We start from the raw sequence: 14,984 nt of genomic DNA on the forward strand, positions 1-14,984 counted from the left end.
AAATATTTGCACACATGCGTACGTATATTAATACATATATACATATATAAGTTACGTAAATGGAGGTTTGGGTGTATCAGTTTTCATGTTTACTTGAATTTTCTTGTGTGGATATTGCATTTTATTAGATATTGTAATGGCATCCAATAGTATAAATGCCAAACTTTTAATATTTCGAATATCGATTCGTTATATTGGTGCGAGTGGATGTGTGAGTGTGAAGTTCAGCACCCAAATCAAAACATATGTAATAGCTTCTCTTTTCTATTAGTCAAAAAAGTATTATTATTGACGGAGGCCATTTAATTTTAAGCACTGTTTTTGTAAATAGTTATTTTGCCCGGTGTTTTTACGAGTCCACGCGTTTAATGCATTGTTGTTAAGCTTCAAGAAATTTTGTTGGGTATGCTCGTCAGATTTGACGTTTCGGATAAAAAATTAATGTGGTGTAGGCTTACTAAAGTGAAAAAATAATAGAAAATATCGAAAAACAATGTCTACGATTGATAAATTAATTTTGGGAGAAAACCAAAATTAATTCATGAGCAATCACTTCGACCATGTACATGGGATTTTATCTTTTGTTTTCTTAATGAACATACTCATTGACATAATGCTTTTGAGTTGAAAATTTTGAACATGCATTCAATAACATATATTTTCTCTAACGATTCCAACGTGTGACATCTCACTCTGAGGTGTTGCATCTAATATGGATTTGCATTTTTTATTCACATCATTTTTCAATATTTAGTAGGATTCCTCAACTTTTAATAACAATAAGTAAAGTGTTGATTCAGTGAATGATTTTGAAGAAATATTGATTTTTAAAAAGGTGCGGCATATCACCCATATTTACCCAATATAGATTTTTTTTATCGTTTCAAAATAACTACGTTGAATTTCTTATTCGTCATCAACAATGATATTATTTCGTAAAACCCTTTGCTGGCAATAAAAAATTAATAGCCTTGGCTTTTCAATATTCGGCTTCACCACACTCGCTCAGTGGAGGCATTTTGATGATTCTGATGATAGAAAAGTTATTTAAAAGTGAGTCATAAATATAATATTTTATTTGACAATTAACGTCAAAGCACTTGTTATTCCAATAATATTTAGACATTATAATAATTTTTTCGTGGCGGCTTCAACCAATCATGTCTGATATCACACTCAATCAATTGGGTGAGTAGTCTCAGTACTGCTGCTTATGGACCTGGGTATGTACCTTACCGGAACCATCATTGACACTGGTAACGCTGATACCCGCACCATGTGGTCCTTGGGCCGTATATACATTGGCTCCATCATCTCCAAATCTAGTGGCTGTAGCAAAGCTTCCTCCTCCACCGAATGGATTAAAACCAGGACCACCAACTCCATTACCACCGAATCTGTTAGCCGTTGCGAATCCTCCGTTTCCTGTCCCGGATGATGTTCCAAACGTACTGAAACTTGTTCCTCCGACGCTACCACCTCCGAACCTGTTCGCGGTCGCGAAATTACCTCCATTCGGGTAATGACTAACAGTTCCACCTCCAGGACCAAAGTGTGTTACGGTTGTTCCAGACTGACCACCGGGTAAATTTCCTGAGCTCACGCTTACACCATTAAATGATCCACCATCACCGCCTCCAAAGCGATTGTTAGTTGCAAATCCAGATTGGCCACCGGGTAAGTTTCCTGTACTCACACTAACACCATGGAAAGAACCACCATTACTACCTCCGAACCGATTGTTGGTTGCAAATCCAGATTGAGAGCCAGGAAAAGTACCAGTGCTCACACTAACGCCTTGAACGCCATTACTGCCACCAAAGCGATTATCAGTTGCAAATCCTGACGCTCCCGCTGAAGCACCGGCTCCAGATTGTGCAAATCCTCCTCCTCCTCCACCTCCAGGTATCTGAGAGCATACGTCCACAAATGGAAGCGGCGGCAGGCCAATTTGAGGGAAGTTGTTCGAAAAGTACTGACTTTGAGCTGCTTGAGTTTGCAGTTGGAATTGTTGAAAGTTTCGGCATGCTTGGCCCCACGCATTCACTTGATTTTGTGGATAACTGTTGGGTTGAAATCCATTTGGCATTGCTAAAAGTGTACAAATATTATTGCTAAAAGAGTACAAATATCATAATATTATTATGACTTTAAGGATTTCAGTTTGGTATAGTTAGAAAGCCAAATTTTGCCTTGACACACACTATCATCAAAAACCCGATTACTGGTAGACTGTGAGACGCATTATCAAAAGCAGTAAAAATCAGAATTAATCCCAAAGCAAAAAATAAATACTCACCGCTCGCAAAGCCGACAATGGCAATTATTCCGATTAATTTCGGGTGTTTCATTATTCTATCTCGTCGTCGTCGTCGTCGTCGTCTACAAAACTTGTTGCTCCAGTCTAAAAGATGGTATTGAATTGCTTTATTCCGTTGCGTTGCCTTATAAGCAGCTTCTCCTTATGGTTTTATAACTACCCTAGCAAAAAAAAAACGATCGTTTATGATCAACCGGCTCTCTCGATTTGTGTAAATATCAAAACCTACACAAAAACAATCTTATCAAGTTCCCCGTGCTCGAGGAGTTTCCCAATAGGTCAGCAAAGAAGTTAACTTTATGTGATTCGCACATTCAATAGGATTGAAAGTCATGTTTATAGGGAATATTTTCTTATATTTCGTTTCTCATTTCAGTTTTGCCATACCCAAGCTTCGCTTTCAGTCTTTTTCGCATTACCATCGGATGATTCATCCGCGCTAACTCTTACACCGAATCCATCTCCTCCTTTGAAAAATTCAGTCTTATGACCGCCTGGACCGAACGAGGACTGTCCCTGATTGAACGATTGAGAACCGGCACCGGCATTGCTACCAGAATGTTGACCACCATGGCCTCCGTGTCCACCGTGTCCACCGTGTCCACCATGGTTTTGTCCGAAAGACTGTGATCCAGTCTGGGCACCACTTCCTGAGCTACCGTGATCACCATGGCCTCCGTGTCCACCGTGTCCACCATGGCTTTGTCCGAAAGACTGTGAACCTGCCTGAGCACCACTTCCCGAGCTTCCGTGACCACCGTGTCCACCGTGACCACCATGCTCAGATCCAAATGATTGCGCTCCCGCTCCACTAGTTGATCCTGCACCATGTCCTTCACCACCTAAATATCCCGATCCAGTATGACCACCATGCACTCCGTGATCGCCATGACCGCCACCAGCTGTAAAAGACTGCGACCCAGCATTAGATCCTGAACCGGAGTGGCCTCCATGTCCTCCATGACCACCACCACCAGCGGAGAAAGATTGTGATCCCGCATTTGATCCTGAGCCAGAATGACCTCCATGACCTCCGTGACCTCCGTGACTTCCTCCTGCGGAGAACGTTTGAGATCCAGCATTGGACGCAGAACCAGACTGTGAGCCAAAGCCTCCGTGACCTCCGTGACCTCCATGACCTCCTCCAGCAGAGAATGATTGTGAGGCAGCATTGGATCCTGATCCGCTATGTCCACCATGACCACCACCACCACCGCTCGAGAAGGACTGGGATCCTGATTGCGATCCTGATTTCGATCCACCGTGACCACTCTCGGAGAATGAACTAGACGATGCACTGCTGCCCGAGCTGGAGAATCCATGCCCTGCACCGAATTGAGGAAATTGTCCAAAATGAGGCATCTGACCAAATTGTTGGAAACCTGGCTGCATTGGGAATCCATGTCCAAACCCACCGCTACCAGCTGATTGAGAACTGGCGGAAGCTGCACTACCACTTCCAGCGCCAACATCTCTCACATGTCGGCTGGATGGAACTGAAATTAAGCGATATAATAAGTATTTGCGAGCTTATGATCAACGGAGGCGAAAAAATTACTATAACTTCCATGAGCGCAAGATAATGCGATTATTAATACACCACAACCAAAAAGATTCATTATTTGACTGATTTTTTTTCAACTAACTATTTCAGTACTGAATTTAGCTTTGAATTCTCAGTTCAGTACTTGAAAATGTGACTAGTTTAGAGAGCGAAGAAATGTGCTATGCTTTGTGATACTTCAGATTGTCGTTCGTATTTATACGACCGGCAGCGTGAACCTGGCTGTGAGATGCTATTCCCGTGCAGTCCACTGAATATATGATATTCAACTTGAAGAGAATCCTAACTGTTCGGAAATTCCCGACGACTTATCAGCTAATAAGCGTACATGAGAGATAGTAAAAAAAAATAAATCCATCTGGGAGAGAATCCAGTTTCCTTGACTTTGACTTTGTTTTGGTTTGGTTCGCTCAGAGTTCGTATCAGTAGCAGAAATGCGCTAAAGCAGAACTTCGATTCAAGTAAAGTGGGGATTACCCAGCAAAGCGGTTTGAACGATCATGCATTAAATAATATACGCATGGGAGGACGCATTGGGGTGTTTTGGTTTATTATTTGTGTAACAAGTAAAAATGGTGAGGACTTTTTAAATGAAAAATTTGACGATTTTAATTGGAATACGGGAAAAATCTGATGTGTTCGAATACTATTTGAATCAATCTTCACAGGTCAAAAAGCCAATAAAACTATTTGGTTTTCATATTTCTTGCTACGACTTCCTCACACTATTTTATCCAGACTGGTTTTTACACGAAGATGACAGTGGTGATGGTGATGATGGTAGCCTGAATGAGAAAGCAGAATAGCGCATTCACTTCTAGTTAAACAAGTTCCGAGTGATTTTGAGGCAGCCAAAAACATAGTCCATTGTGATACAAGAAACGTTGTATCATTTCAGTAAGTTTCTTACTCGGAACGACACTGTTTGTGGATTTTTCCGCTAGCAGAATCGTCTTGGATGAGTGGTGGAAGCAATGAAGCTTTTTACAGTAAGGTTTCATGTTCTTTCTCGTTTTATGTTTGATTGAGCTATCAAATTTACACTTGTTTTTTTTTTCTCTTAGTTCCTGTTTACTATAATGTACACGTTGAAACTTAGTGATTAGCATTTTTACAATATTAATAACTATAGCACACAAGACACGTGGTTTAAAAATTGTGTATATATAAACAACGAATCTTCCCAATCATCCGTTTAATCCGCTCTTATCAGCGAAAGAGATTTATAGAATGAATTGTAGATCATAGATGGAAAAATGTTTCACCGTTGTATCATGAAATCAGTAAAAACAAAGATAATTCATTTCAACGGTTTATTTTGTTAACATAAAAGACTTTGCCAAAGATTGTGCCAATATAAAGGAATATTGTGGTTCAATACACAAGGAGTACATACAATTTATAAATTAGGACAAACTAACGATATCTTTCGAAATTGCATTGACACCTCTGCAATCAGCTTGAAATAGCTATCAACACTGCACACGAAGAATTTAACCGTACAATTGTCTATTTTGTGACAAAACATGTCATTTGTCTGAAGATCAAAGTCGCCATAGATTTTTAGCAGACAAAACAGGACACTTCTCGCTATTAATCAAAATTTCAGTCATATGTACGTGAAAATACGTGGCTTTATGCGTTCAAATCGATGCGTATAAATATTTCCAATCAGTAGGTGAAATAATATTACGAATCGAATCAAAATTGACTAAATTCTAAGTGTTCTTCAGTTTCCAATTCAAAAATGTTTTACATTTGGTAAACTTTTTGAATTTTTCAAGTACACGAAGTAATACCTAGCGGTGGTGCCGGGGAGGTAGGGTTGGAGATCCAAGGTGTTTTAGTGGGTAGTTCCAATCAACAGTTGGGTAGTCCTGTGGAGAGTCCCACACTCCGTGCGTAAATGCATTTCACCTTGTAAAAAAAAATGTACACGGAGAAGCCCGCGGTCGCAATTTTTAATATGATTGGTTAAAATTTAGTAAAACTTATCGATTATTATTTTTTTTGCCTTTCTCATATAGAAAGGCTATGCAATCACTGTGAAACCCGACTTCTGAACGGAGGTCTGGAGGGCCGAGTGCCATATACCATTTGACTCAATTCGTCGAGATCACAAAATGTATGTGTGTATGTGACAAATAATATCACTCAATTTTCTCAGAGATGGTTGAACCGATTCTCATAAACTCAGATCCAAATTAAAGTTCTTATGGTCCCATAGACAGCTATTGAATTATATCACGATCCGACTTTCGGTTCCGGAATAGCTCACACACTTTTCTCAGAGATGGCTGAACCGATTTTCACAACCTTAGATTCAAATGAAAGGTCTTACGTCTGCTATTGAATTTCATTTAAATTAAAATTACTTAACTATTTTTCACAAACTAAGATTCAAATAAAAGGTTTTGAAATTCTTAAAAAAGTCCCCGAAAATTTGATCCAGATTCGACTTCCGGTTCCGGTATTACAGCGCAATAAGTGGAAAATACTCAATTTCATGACACTTCCGGTTCCGGCATTACAGCTCAATAAGTGGAAATACTCAATTTCACGAGTATTTTTTCACAAGCGGTGGCGAAAAGAGGTTAAATTTTTTATACTAACTGGTAAATTTATCTTGTTTTTTAATTGATATATAAATCTACTTTGGGACTCCCGCTTCCGAAAGCATCGATAATAATGAAGAAAAGCTTCAAAAGCGGAGCTCACTTCGATTTCACATCAACGGTTAAACCGATTTTCACAATTCATGATTCAAATTGAAGCTCTCATTGTCTTAAAAGATACTGTACAATTTCATCCAGATCCGACTTCCGGCTCCGAAATTATATGGCGATGAGTGTCAAAACCGTCAGACCGCCATACAAAGTGATGTTGCAAAACCGCTACGTGATGGTACGGAAGAGGAAAACTCCACCGCGTTTCCAACGAAGCACGCAATGTGCTTCGTTTAGTTTCGTGTAGCGTGCAGGGTTGCTACATTTAAATCTATAATTATCAGGAGAAAACTATGTAAATTTGTATCGGGGGATTAAAACTCTGTATTGAGAATCTGTATATGAAAATGATACGAAATTATATATGAATAGCCGTATATTTTGCCTGAATTTAGTCTCAAATGCGATGGAAATGCCAATTAGCGATTATTTTCTGTCATAATGCGGCATTAGTATGTGCTTATTGGTTACCGGGGAAGCGCAAAGAGATGAAAAAGTTATTAAATCGAATCTAAAAATGACAGTTACTTTTTGTTTAGAGGTAGCGTAATGTAATGTAATTGGCAATCATTTCCTTCTACTATCTTACATTATGACCAAGGCCACCATCTTTCCATCTTATCAGAAGAAATTATAGAAAACACAAAGAATAACGCTAAAATGCTAAAGTTCATATAAATAAACTGTCATTAGCAAATGGAACCATTTGTGGTGTTACCCTGCTTGATATTCTCTTTTTTCCAATTTTTACCCACTTGTTAGTATGATCACAAAATCATGATAACGATTCTATTCTATAAAAATATACTTATTTTCTTCCTCATATAGAAAGTTTATGCAATAACTTGGTAAATTGACTAGTGAAAATTGACCCGGAGAGCTAAGTTTCCTATACCATTCGATACAGTTCATTGAGCTGAGCAATGCCTGTGTGTATGTATGTATGTTCGTGTGTAAGTATGTGTTAAATAATGTCACTCATTTTTCTCAGAGATGGCTTGACCGATTTTCAAAAACTTAGGCTCAAATAAAAAATCTCATAGTCCCATAGGTTGCTATCGAATTTCATCATGCTTTCATAGGGTAAAATGTGTTTAAAAATACACGCCGTCATTTAAAGCGACGATGAAAAAAAGGAAAATTTTTCTAGATTTGGCTCAAAACTAATTTAATTTTTTGGCTATCTTAGTTACTTACTGAACGAATCGAATTTGGCTATAACGGTTTCCAGTTCCCTAAGTACCAAAAATAGTGGTCAAAAACTCTAAAACGAAACTCACTCAATTTTCTCAGAGATGATTTGGTCGACTTTCACAAACTTAGGCTCAAATGAAAGGTCCTATAGTCTCAAAGGTTGCTGTTGAATTTCATCCGGGTCCGACCTCCGGTTCCGGTACTATAGGGTACAGTGTGTTTAAAATTTCATTTCATCATCATTTAGTGCGACGATACAAGATAAAGAAAAATTCTTATTTACTTGAAATAACTGTTTGCAAATTGGATTAACTTATACCCAAAGAAAGTTTCTAATGTTATTCAAGTTTGAAAATCAAACTCTCTTGACAGAATCTTCTAATGATATTTTTTAAGTAATATGAGAAAGGATCATTACATCACTAGATGGATTAAAAAGGGTTTTTATTGCAGGAATACCTTTTCAACACAATGAAAAGTTGTTTTACAGTTAACTCTTATGATGTCTTGTATACTTTCACCATAGAGAACAGACATCTAAGCTAGTACAAACTTTTTCAAAAAGCTGAGTTAAGCATACAAGTAAGAATCCATTAAAAATCACCGTTGCGCACGTCTTTGCACGCATGAGTTACCATTGTATGAAAGCTCGAATGCAACAGCCTATAAGGGATTACTAAGCTGCTCGAAGCGCCTCTACAGGAGGATTGCTACTTGGTGATTGCTTTTTAAAACAACCGTTAAATTTCTTACACCATCTCTACTTGGATGTCCGTTCTCTATGCTTTTACTTACATGAAACATACTTTAAATTTTCCAACTACTGAAAATTTCTTCCTACACGAAGTAGGGATTTTTTTTTTAATTTTTTTTTAACTCTCGTTTTCCCTTGTGGAAAACGAGCTCCTTCCAAACGAAGGGATTTCTTTCTTCTCGTCAAAAAGAAACACGAGTTGTTTCCTAACTAAAAACAGACTACTTTATTATTTCCATCTTACATCTATATGTACACTTTTCTTATTCTATTACTACACTTCAAACCTCAAAAGGGACAGACAAATATGCTAATTTTACCTGCTGATTTACCTTTATCTTTGCGCGTCTCAATAGACCAATTGATATGGGTTTTCCCATTCAGAGGAGATGCAAAAGAAATAATATATTTATTTCCTGTCTATACTGTGCGCCGATTTTGTCTAGACGCTACATCCTAACAAAACATTATACAAATTTTATAACTCAGCCTATTATTCTAGGATCGGCCTGATTTTACGATTCTTTATGGCCGTCTCGTCAGAAGAAATCTTCCATAAATATTAAAATTAATTCGAGCGTCCGCGACATTCCGGGGCCCGTAAATCATCCGCGTGGTGATTTACCGATTTAACTCAATTGTTACATGATTGATTCTTCATTTAGATTAGATCTCCTCATTTGTAGCATACTTATAAGTGACTGTGGCATTTCTAACATGTTTTGTTGATTATTACTATTGCTACTCTGTCTTCTATTTCTTCTAAAATATATATAACAGAATAGAATGATTAACGTAATTATGATTGTACTAGTCGCTCCTCCTAAACATATAAATCTTTTTCATATGGACGGTTTTCTGAAACCCTTTCATCTATGATATTTACTTCTTCATACGGATTTTTAGGTAACGTCATGTTACTTTTAACTAATTTCTTTTGATTAACTTCAATTTCGTAAGGTAACTGATCGATAGATTTAAAGAATGATTTAGTTCTATAGTTTACGCCTGTCATTTGTGCATACCAAACCTGCTTTTTTGCCAAAATTTTACAATCGGAAGTTAATTCCACCATAGCAACCTTGTACGGAGGATTTATAATCACATTATCACAATGAACAATTATGTTCCTTGGTTCGTTTGTTATATAAACAACCGTATTTTGATTGTTCATTGGTATTAGCTGAACATAAGTTTCATTTAGCTTTTTCGACAAACATTTTTCTTTTGTAACCTTATGAAGTATGGCAGCCGCAACGCAGTCAACTGTTTTTGTCAGTATAGGTTGATTTACCAGATAGTGGCTCTCGTTAAATTGAATCAAGTTTTCATTAATATAAAGGGTGATTTTTTAAGAGCTTGAGAACTTTTTTAAACAATAAAACGCATAAAATTTGCAAAATCTCATCGGTTCTTTATTTTAAACGTTAGATTGGTACATGACATTTACTTTTTGAAGATAATTTCATTTAAATGTTGACCGCGGCTGCGTCTTAGGTGGTCCATTCGGAAAGTCCAATTTTGGGCAACTTTTTCGAGCATTTCGGCCGGAATAGCCCGAATTTCTTCGGAAATGTTGTCTTCCAAAGCTGGAATAGTTACTGGCTTATTTCTGTAGACTTTAGACTTGACGTAGCCCCACAAAAAATAGTCTAAAGGCGTCAAATCGCATGATCTTGGTGGCCAACTTACCGGTCCATTTCTTGAGATGAATTGTTCTCCGAAGTTTTCCCTCAAAATGGCCATAGAATCGCGAGCTGTGTGGCATGTAGCGCCATCTTGTTGAAACCACATGTCAACCAAGTTCAGTTCTTCCATTTTTGGCAACAAAAAGTTTGTTAGCATCGAACGATAGCGATCGCCATTCACTGTAACGTTGCGTCCAACAGCATCTTTGAAAAAATACGGTCCAATGATTCCACCAGCGTACAAACCACACCAAACAGTGCATTTTTCGGGATGCATGGGCAGTTCTTGAACGGCTTCTGGTTGCTCTTCACTCCAAATGCGGCAATTTTGCTTATTTACGTAGCCATTCAACCAGAAATGAGCCTCATCGCTGAACAAAATTTGTCGATAAAAAAGCGGATTTTCCGAATGGACCACCTAAGACGCAGCCGCGGTCAACATTTAAATGAAATTATCTTCAAAAAGTAAATGTCATGTACCAATCTAACGTTTAAAATAAAGAACCGATGAGATTTTGCAAATTTTATGCGTTTTATTGTTTAAAAAAGTTCTCAAGCTCTTAAAAAATCACCCTTTAAAAGAACTCTTCCAAATGGTTGATAGCGATTATTGGATTATCTACTTCAATCACGCTTCCATTACTTGGAACTGGTATAACTTTGAATACTTCAAAGTTATCCTTATTTATTATTACATTCTCCATTAAAATATTTATGGAGTTATTGCTAAGTTTTACTCCGAATTTAATAGCAAGTGGGTCCCGCAGGATTGTATAACCCGCAGGTAGTTTTTTCTTAATACTGTTGTACACTTCCTCCAATTCGTTTTTATTCAAAGGATCTTGACGAATTGAACGATATTTTTGTATTATTCCTTCAGCTAACTGAGATGCTAACATCGTTGCTTCAAGAAGTTTCCTGGAGAATACTTCAACCTGCGTGATAGAATACCGTTCTTTTAAGGATATCATGCCTGTATTCAAATGGTATATCCTTTGATTCAGATCGTTGCCCATAACCTTTGCCTTTTCGTTTAGAGTTTTCATCGTTTGAGAAATTTCATGAAGTTTCTGTTCCTCATGAATTCGCAACGATTTCAATTCTTCTTCCACATCGTCGCCCCCAAAAAGGAGATCTTTAAGGAATCCGAGTATTCCTCTGCTTCTTTTCTGACGCGCGATTGCTTGAATTTCAAGAATAGCGTTATCACATTGTCTTTCAATAGAAGCTGCTAGCTCCGAAAGTGTTTTGTCCTTAGTTTTATTTTGCGCAAATTCTAGTGCTTTCTTTAGATTCGCTTGAATATGATTTAACAGATCAATGTCTTCAATAGGATATATGTTGGATACAATATTTGTTCTCCATACTCCTCTTTTAACCATACAAGTTCCCATGTGTTCAAATATTAATCCGCCGTCTGGTACTGGCTTTATATTCAAAGTATTTATTGCGTTTGCAAGAGATAATATTGTCATAGTAGCTAGAATAATCTTTTGTATTGTGCCAAACTGCTTTATTTTAGGTTTTGACTTTTTATCATAGTCGATATTTTTTGCCATATCTAGATTTGATATGCTTCCTACAAAATTTACCGTTGATGATCCTATTTTGCTACTATCTGTAGTTTTTTCGGGATCTTCGGATGAGGATGAATCCTCTTCTTTTCTTACGTCCAAAGCAGCTAACTTGACAGCAGGTCGATCATATTGTCCTTTGTTAGTTTTAACGGTTGCCGATCGAACTTGCCCGTCTTTGGCAATCATTGTTTTAATTATCCTTCCCTTAAGCCAAATTCCTTTTTTCTCTTCGTCGGCAAACACTACAATATCTCCTACTTCTAACGGTTTAGCTCTAGTTTGCCACTTACATCTTTTACCCAACGTTGGGAGATATTCCTTGACCCATCGATCCCAATAATTTTTGCAGACCATTTGGGCTCTTACCCACTGTCTGCGAGTTACCTCTGCCTTTGATGCTTCATTAATAGAGCAAACGGCTTCTCCTGCACAGCCTATTAAAAAGTGGTTAGGAGTGAGTACTTCATCGTCCTCGTATTCGAGTGGAATATGAGTTAGAGGTCGACTGTTTATTATAAACTCAGCCTCTGTTAATGCTGCTCTAAGAGTATGTTCTGGAATAGTGGGTTGAGCATTGTTTAATAAGCTTTTAACTTCCTTTACCATTCTTTCCCATGCACCACCGAAATGTGGTGAAACAGGAGGATTAAAATGCCATTTAATTCCATCATCTGATGTTCTTCTTAACATTTTTCTAAATTCATTGTTAGCTCCAACGAAATTGGTTCCGTTGTCACTAAATAATTCTTGCACTCGTCCTCTTCGAAATTGTAAATTTCTCAGACAAATAATAAACGAGTCTGCACTCATATCTTGAGCCAACTCTAAATATACGGCTCTAGTTACCATGCACGTAAATAGACATCCCCAGCGCTTCTCAGAGCGTCTACCAATCGTTACATTATCTGTTCCTGTAAATGTAAACGGTTTGCAATAAGGTGTTGTTCGGAAATCCGGCAAGGCAGCCATAATTGGTGGGAACGGTTTCGCAGACATGTTATTGCAATACTGACAGTTTCTCCTGACTGTTTTAATTGCAACTCTCATATTTGTTATCCAGAATCTTTGGCGGACTGCCGCGATAACTGTCTCCGTCTTTTTATGATGATATTTCTCATGGTAAAAACGAAGTATCAGCGTGCTTATATGGTGTTTATAGGATAAAATAATTGGTTTCCTTGCCGATATCGGCAAACATGTCGCATTTTCTATTCGTCCTTTAGATACCATAATTCCATTATGAAGTCTTTCAGGATTTAGATTTCTGATTTCACTTTCTTTATGGACATTTTCACCACGCTCGAGAGTATCCATTTCTTTAGGATATGATTCCCATTGCGCCTTTTGAATAAGGATGTTCTCAGCATAATCTAGATTATCCTTGTTTATATATTTGCTAAATGATTTTTTACCTATTTTCATTCTTAAATAGTCAATATATTTAAAAATGATCGCAACCGATCGCCTTAGTGTCTTCCAATTTGAGCACCAGTTGGTGTGAATTGATCTAAAGGCATTAATACTTTTATCCCGTATAACATGTAACGGTTTTAGTTCTAAAGAAGTTTCCTTAAACTCCTTTTCTTTAGGCCAGTTTTCCTCTGGTTCGTATAAAAAGTTTGGTCCTTTGAACCAAATAGATTCACGGTTTATAGTTTTTGTGGCTTCATCTGCTGGGTTATCCTTACTATTAACCCATTTCCATTGGTTAATAAAAGACTTTTCTAGGATTTCCCCAATTCTAAGTGCAACAAATTGTTTATATTTACGATGTTCTGATCGGATCCATGCTAAAACTGTTTTTGAGTCAGACCAGAAAACTGTTCCCTTTATTGGAAGTCGTAACTCGTTTTCAACGGTTTTTGCTAATCGTGTTCCAAGTACCGCAGCTTGTAATTCGAGTCGGGGTATGGATAGCATTTTTGTAGGAGCAACTCTTGCCTTTGCTGCTACTATGTTTATGTAAACAGTTCCTTCGCATATACTTCTCAAGTATATAACTGTTGCGAATGCATTTTCGGAGGCATCCACAAATACGTGTAGCTCCTGCTCAGTGGGATTCGGCAACTGACAGTAAGAACGCGGTATTCTTAATGATTTTACTTTTTCGAGTCTTGTTAACCAATTTTGCCAGTTTTCCTTGATTTTCACTGGAACTGGTTCGTCCCATCCTATTCCGGTTTTCCAAAGTTCTTGTATTAAAACTCGTGATTGGACGGTAATGTTTGACAGTAGACCTAAGGGGTCATAAACGCTCATACTTTGCGAAAGTAATTGACGTTTAGTAAATTCTTGTTCTTTAGGAATTTTGACCTTGTATCTAAGATAGTCGGTATCGGTTTCCCAAAATACTCCTAACACTTTCTCATATGATTCTTCATCATTTCCGAGCAACTTTGTTTTATCGTCTGATCTATTTTCTTTCGGAATATTTTCCAGCAGCTTTTTCGAATTTGAAATAAAGCTGCGTATATTGAAATGCCCATGTCTATGGATTTCAATGACCTCATTTATCACCTTTGATGCTGCTTCAACACTCTCGAAGCTATCGAGATAGTCATCCACATAGTGATTCTTTTCTATTGCTCTGACAGCATCTGGTTTTGTCTCTTGAAAAATTCGTGCGTTTGTATTTTTTACAAATTGCGCACATGCTGGTGAGCAAGTAGCCCCAAATGTCATTACTTGCATAACGTATATATGGGGATCAGCTTCAAAGTCTGTTCTAAATAAAAACCTTTGAGCGTTTTGATCCTCTTTTCGTATTCTTACTTGGTGAAACATTTCTTGTATATCACCGGTTATAGCAAAAATACCTTCTCTAAACCTTATTAGTATTCCTAACAAGGAAGCAGTTGCATCAGGCCCGGACAATAATTTTGTGTTCAATGATTCTCCGTTTACCTTCGCAGCCGCGTCAAACACCAATCTAGGTTTTATTGGTAATTTATTTTGATTCACTACTGTAAAGTGGGGCAGATAAAAAATTTTTGGATTATACTCGCCTGCCTCTGACAGCGTAAGCTTTCGCGCATAACCTTTTTGTACATATTCTTCTATTTTGTTTATGTACCAATTTTTTAACTCAGAATTCTTGAGCATCTTTTTCTCTTGATACTGTAACCTTTTTAGGGCAGCATTAAAACTGTTTGGGAATTGGA

General features: G+C 37.6%; 2 protein-coding genes across 2 annotated transcripts; both read right to left on the reverse strand.

Annotated features, from left to right (window-relative positions):
* Positions 1 to 699: 699 nt before the first annotated feature.
* Positions 700 to 2,523, reverse strand: LOC131430098 (keratin, type II cytoskeletal 1-like). Its single transcript, XM_058594780.1, has 2 exons — positions 2,300 to 2,523; positions 700 to 2,091 (listed from the first exon to the last, which is right to left on the reverse strand). Exons 1-2 carry the CDS (start codon positions 2,349 to 2,351, stop codon positions 1,199 to 1,201), a joined length of 945 nt encoding a protein of 314 aa, XP_058450763.1. The 5' UTR covers positions 2,352 to 2,523; the 3' UTR covers positions 700 to 1,198.
* Positions 2,524 to 2,655: 132 nt separating this feature from the next.
* Positions 2,656 to 4,149, reverse strand: LOC131430097 (uncharacterized). Its single transcript, XM_058594779.1, has 2 exons — positions 3,879 to 4,149; positions 2,656 to 3,816 (listed from the first exon to the last, which is right to left on the reverse strand). The coding sequence occupies exons 1-2, from the start codon at positions 3,937 to 3,939 to the stop codon at positions 2,693 to 2,695; spliced, it is 1,185 nt and encodes a 394-aa protein (XP_058450762.1). The 5' UTR covers positions 3,940 to 4,149; the 3' UTR covers positions 2,656 to 2,692.
* Positions 4,150 to 14,984: the final 10,835 nt, after the last annotated feature.

This window comes from Malaya genurostris, chromosome 2 (genome assembly GCF_030247185.1).
Source record: "Malaya genurostris strain Urasoe2022 chromosome 2, Malgen_1.1, whole genome shotgun sequence".
Classification (NCBI taxonomy): Eukaryota; Metazoa; Arthropoda; class Insecta; order Diptera; family Culicidae; genus Malaya; species Malaya genurostris.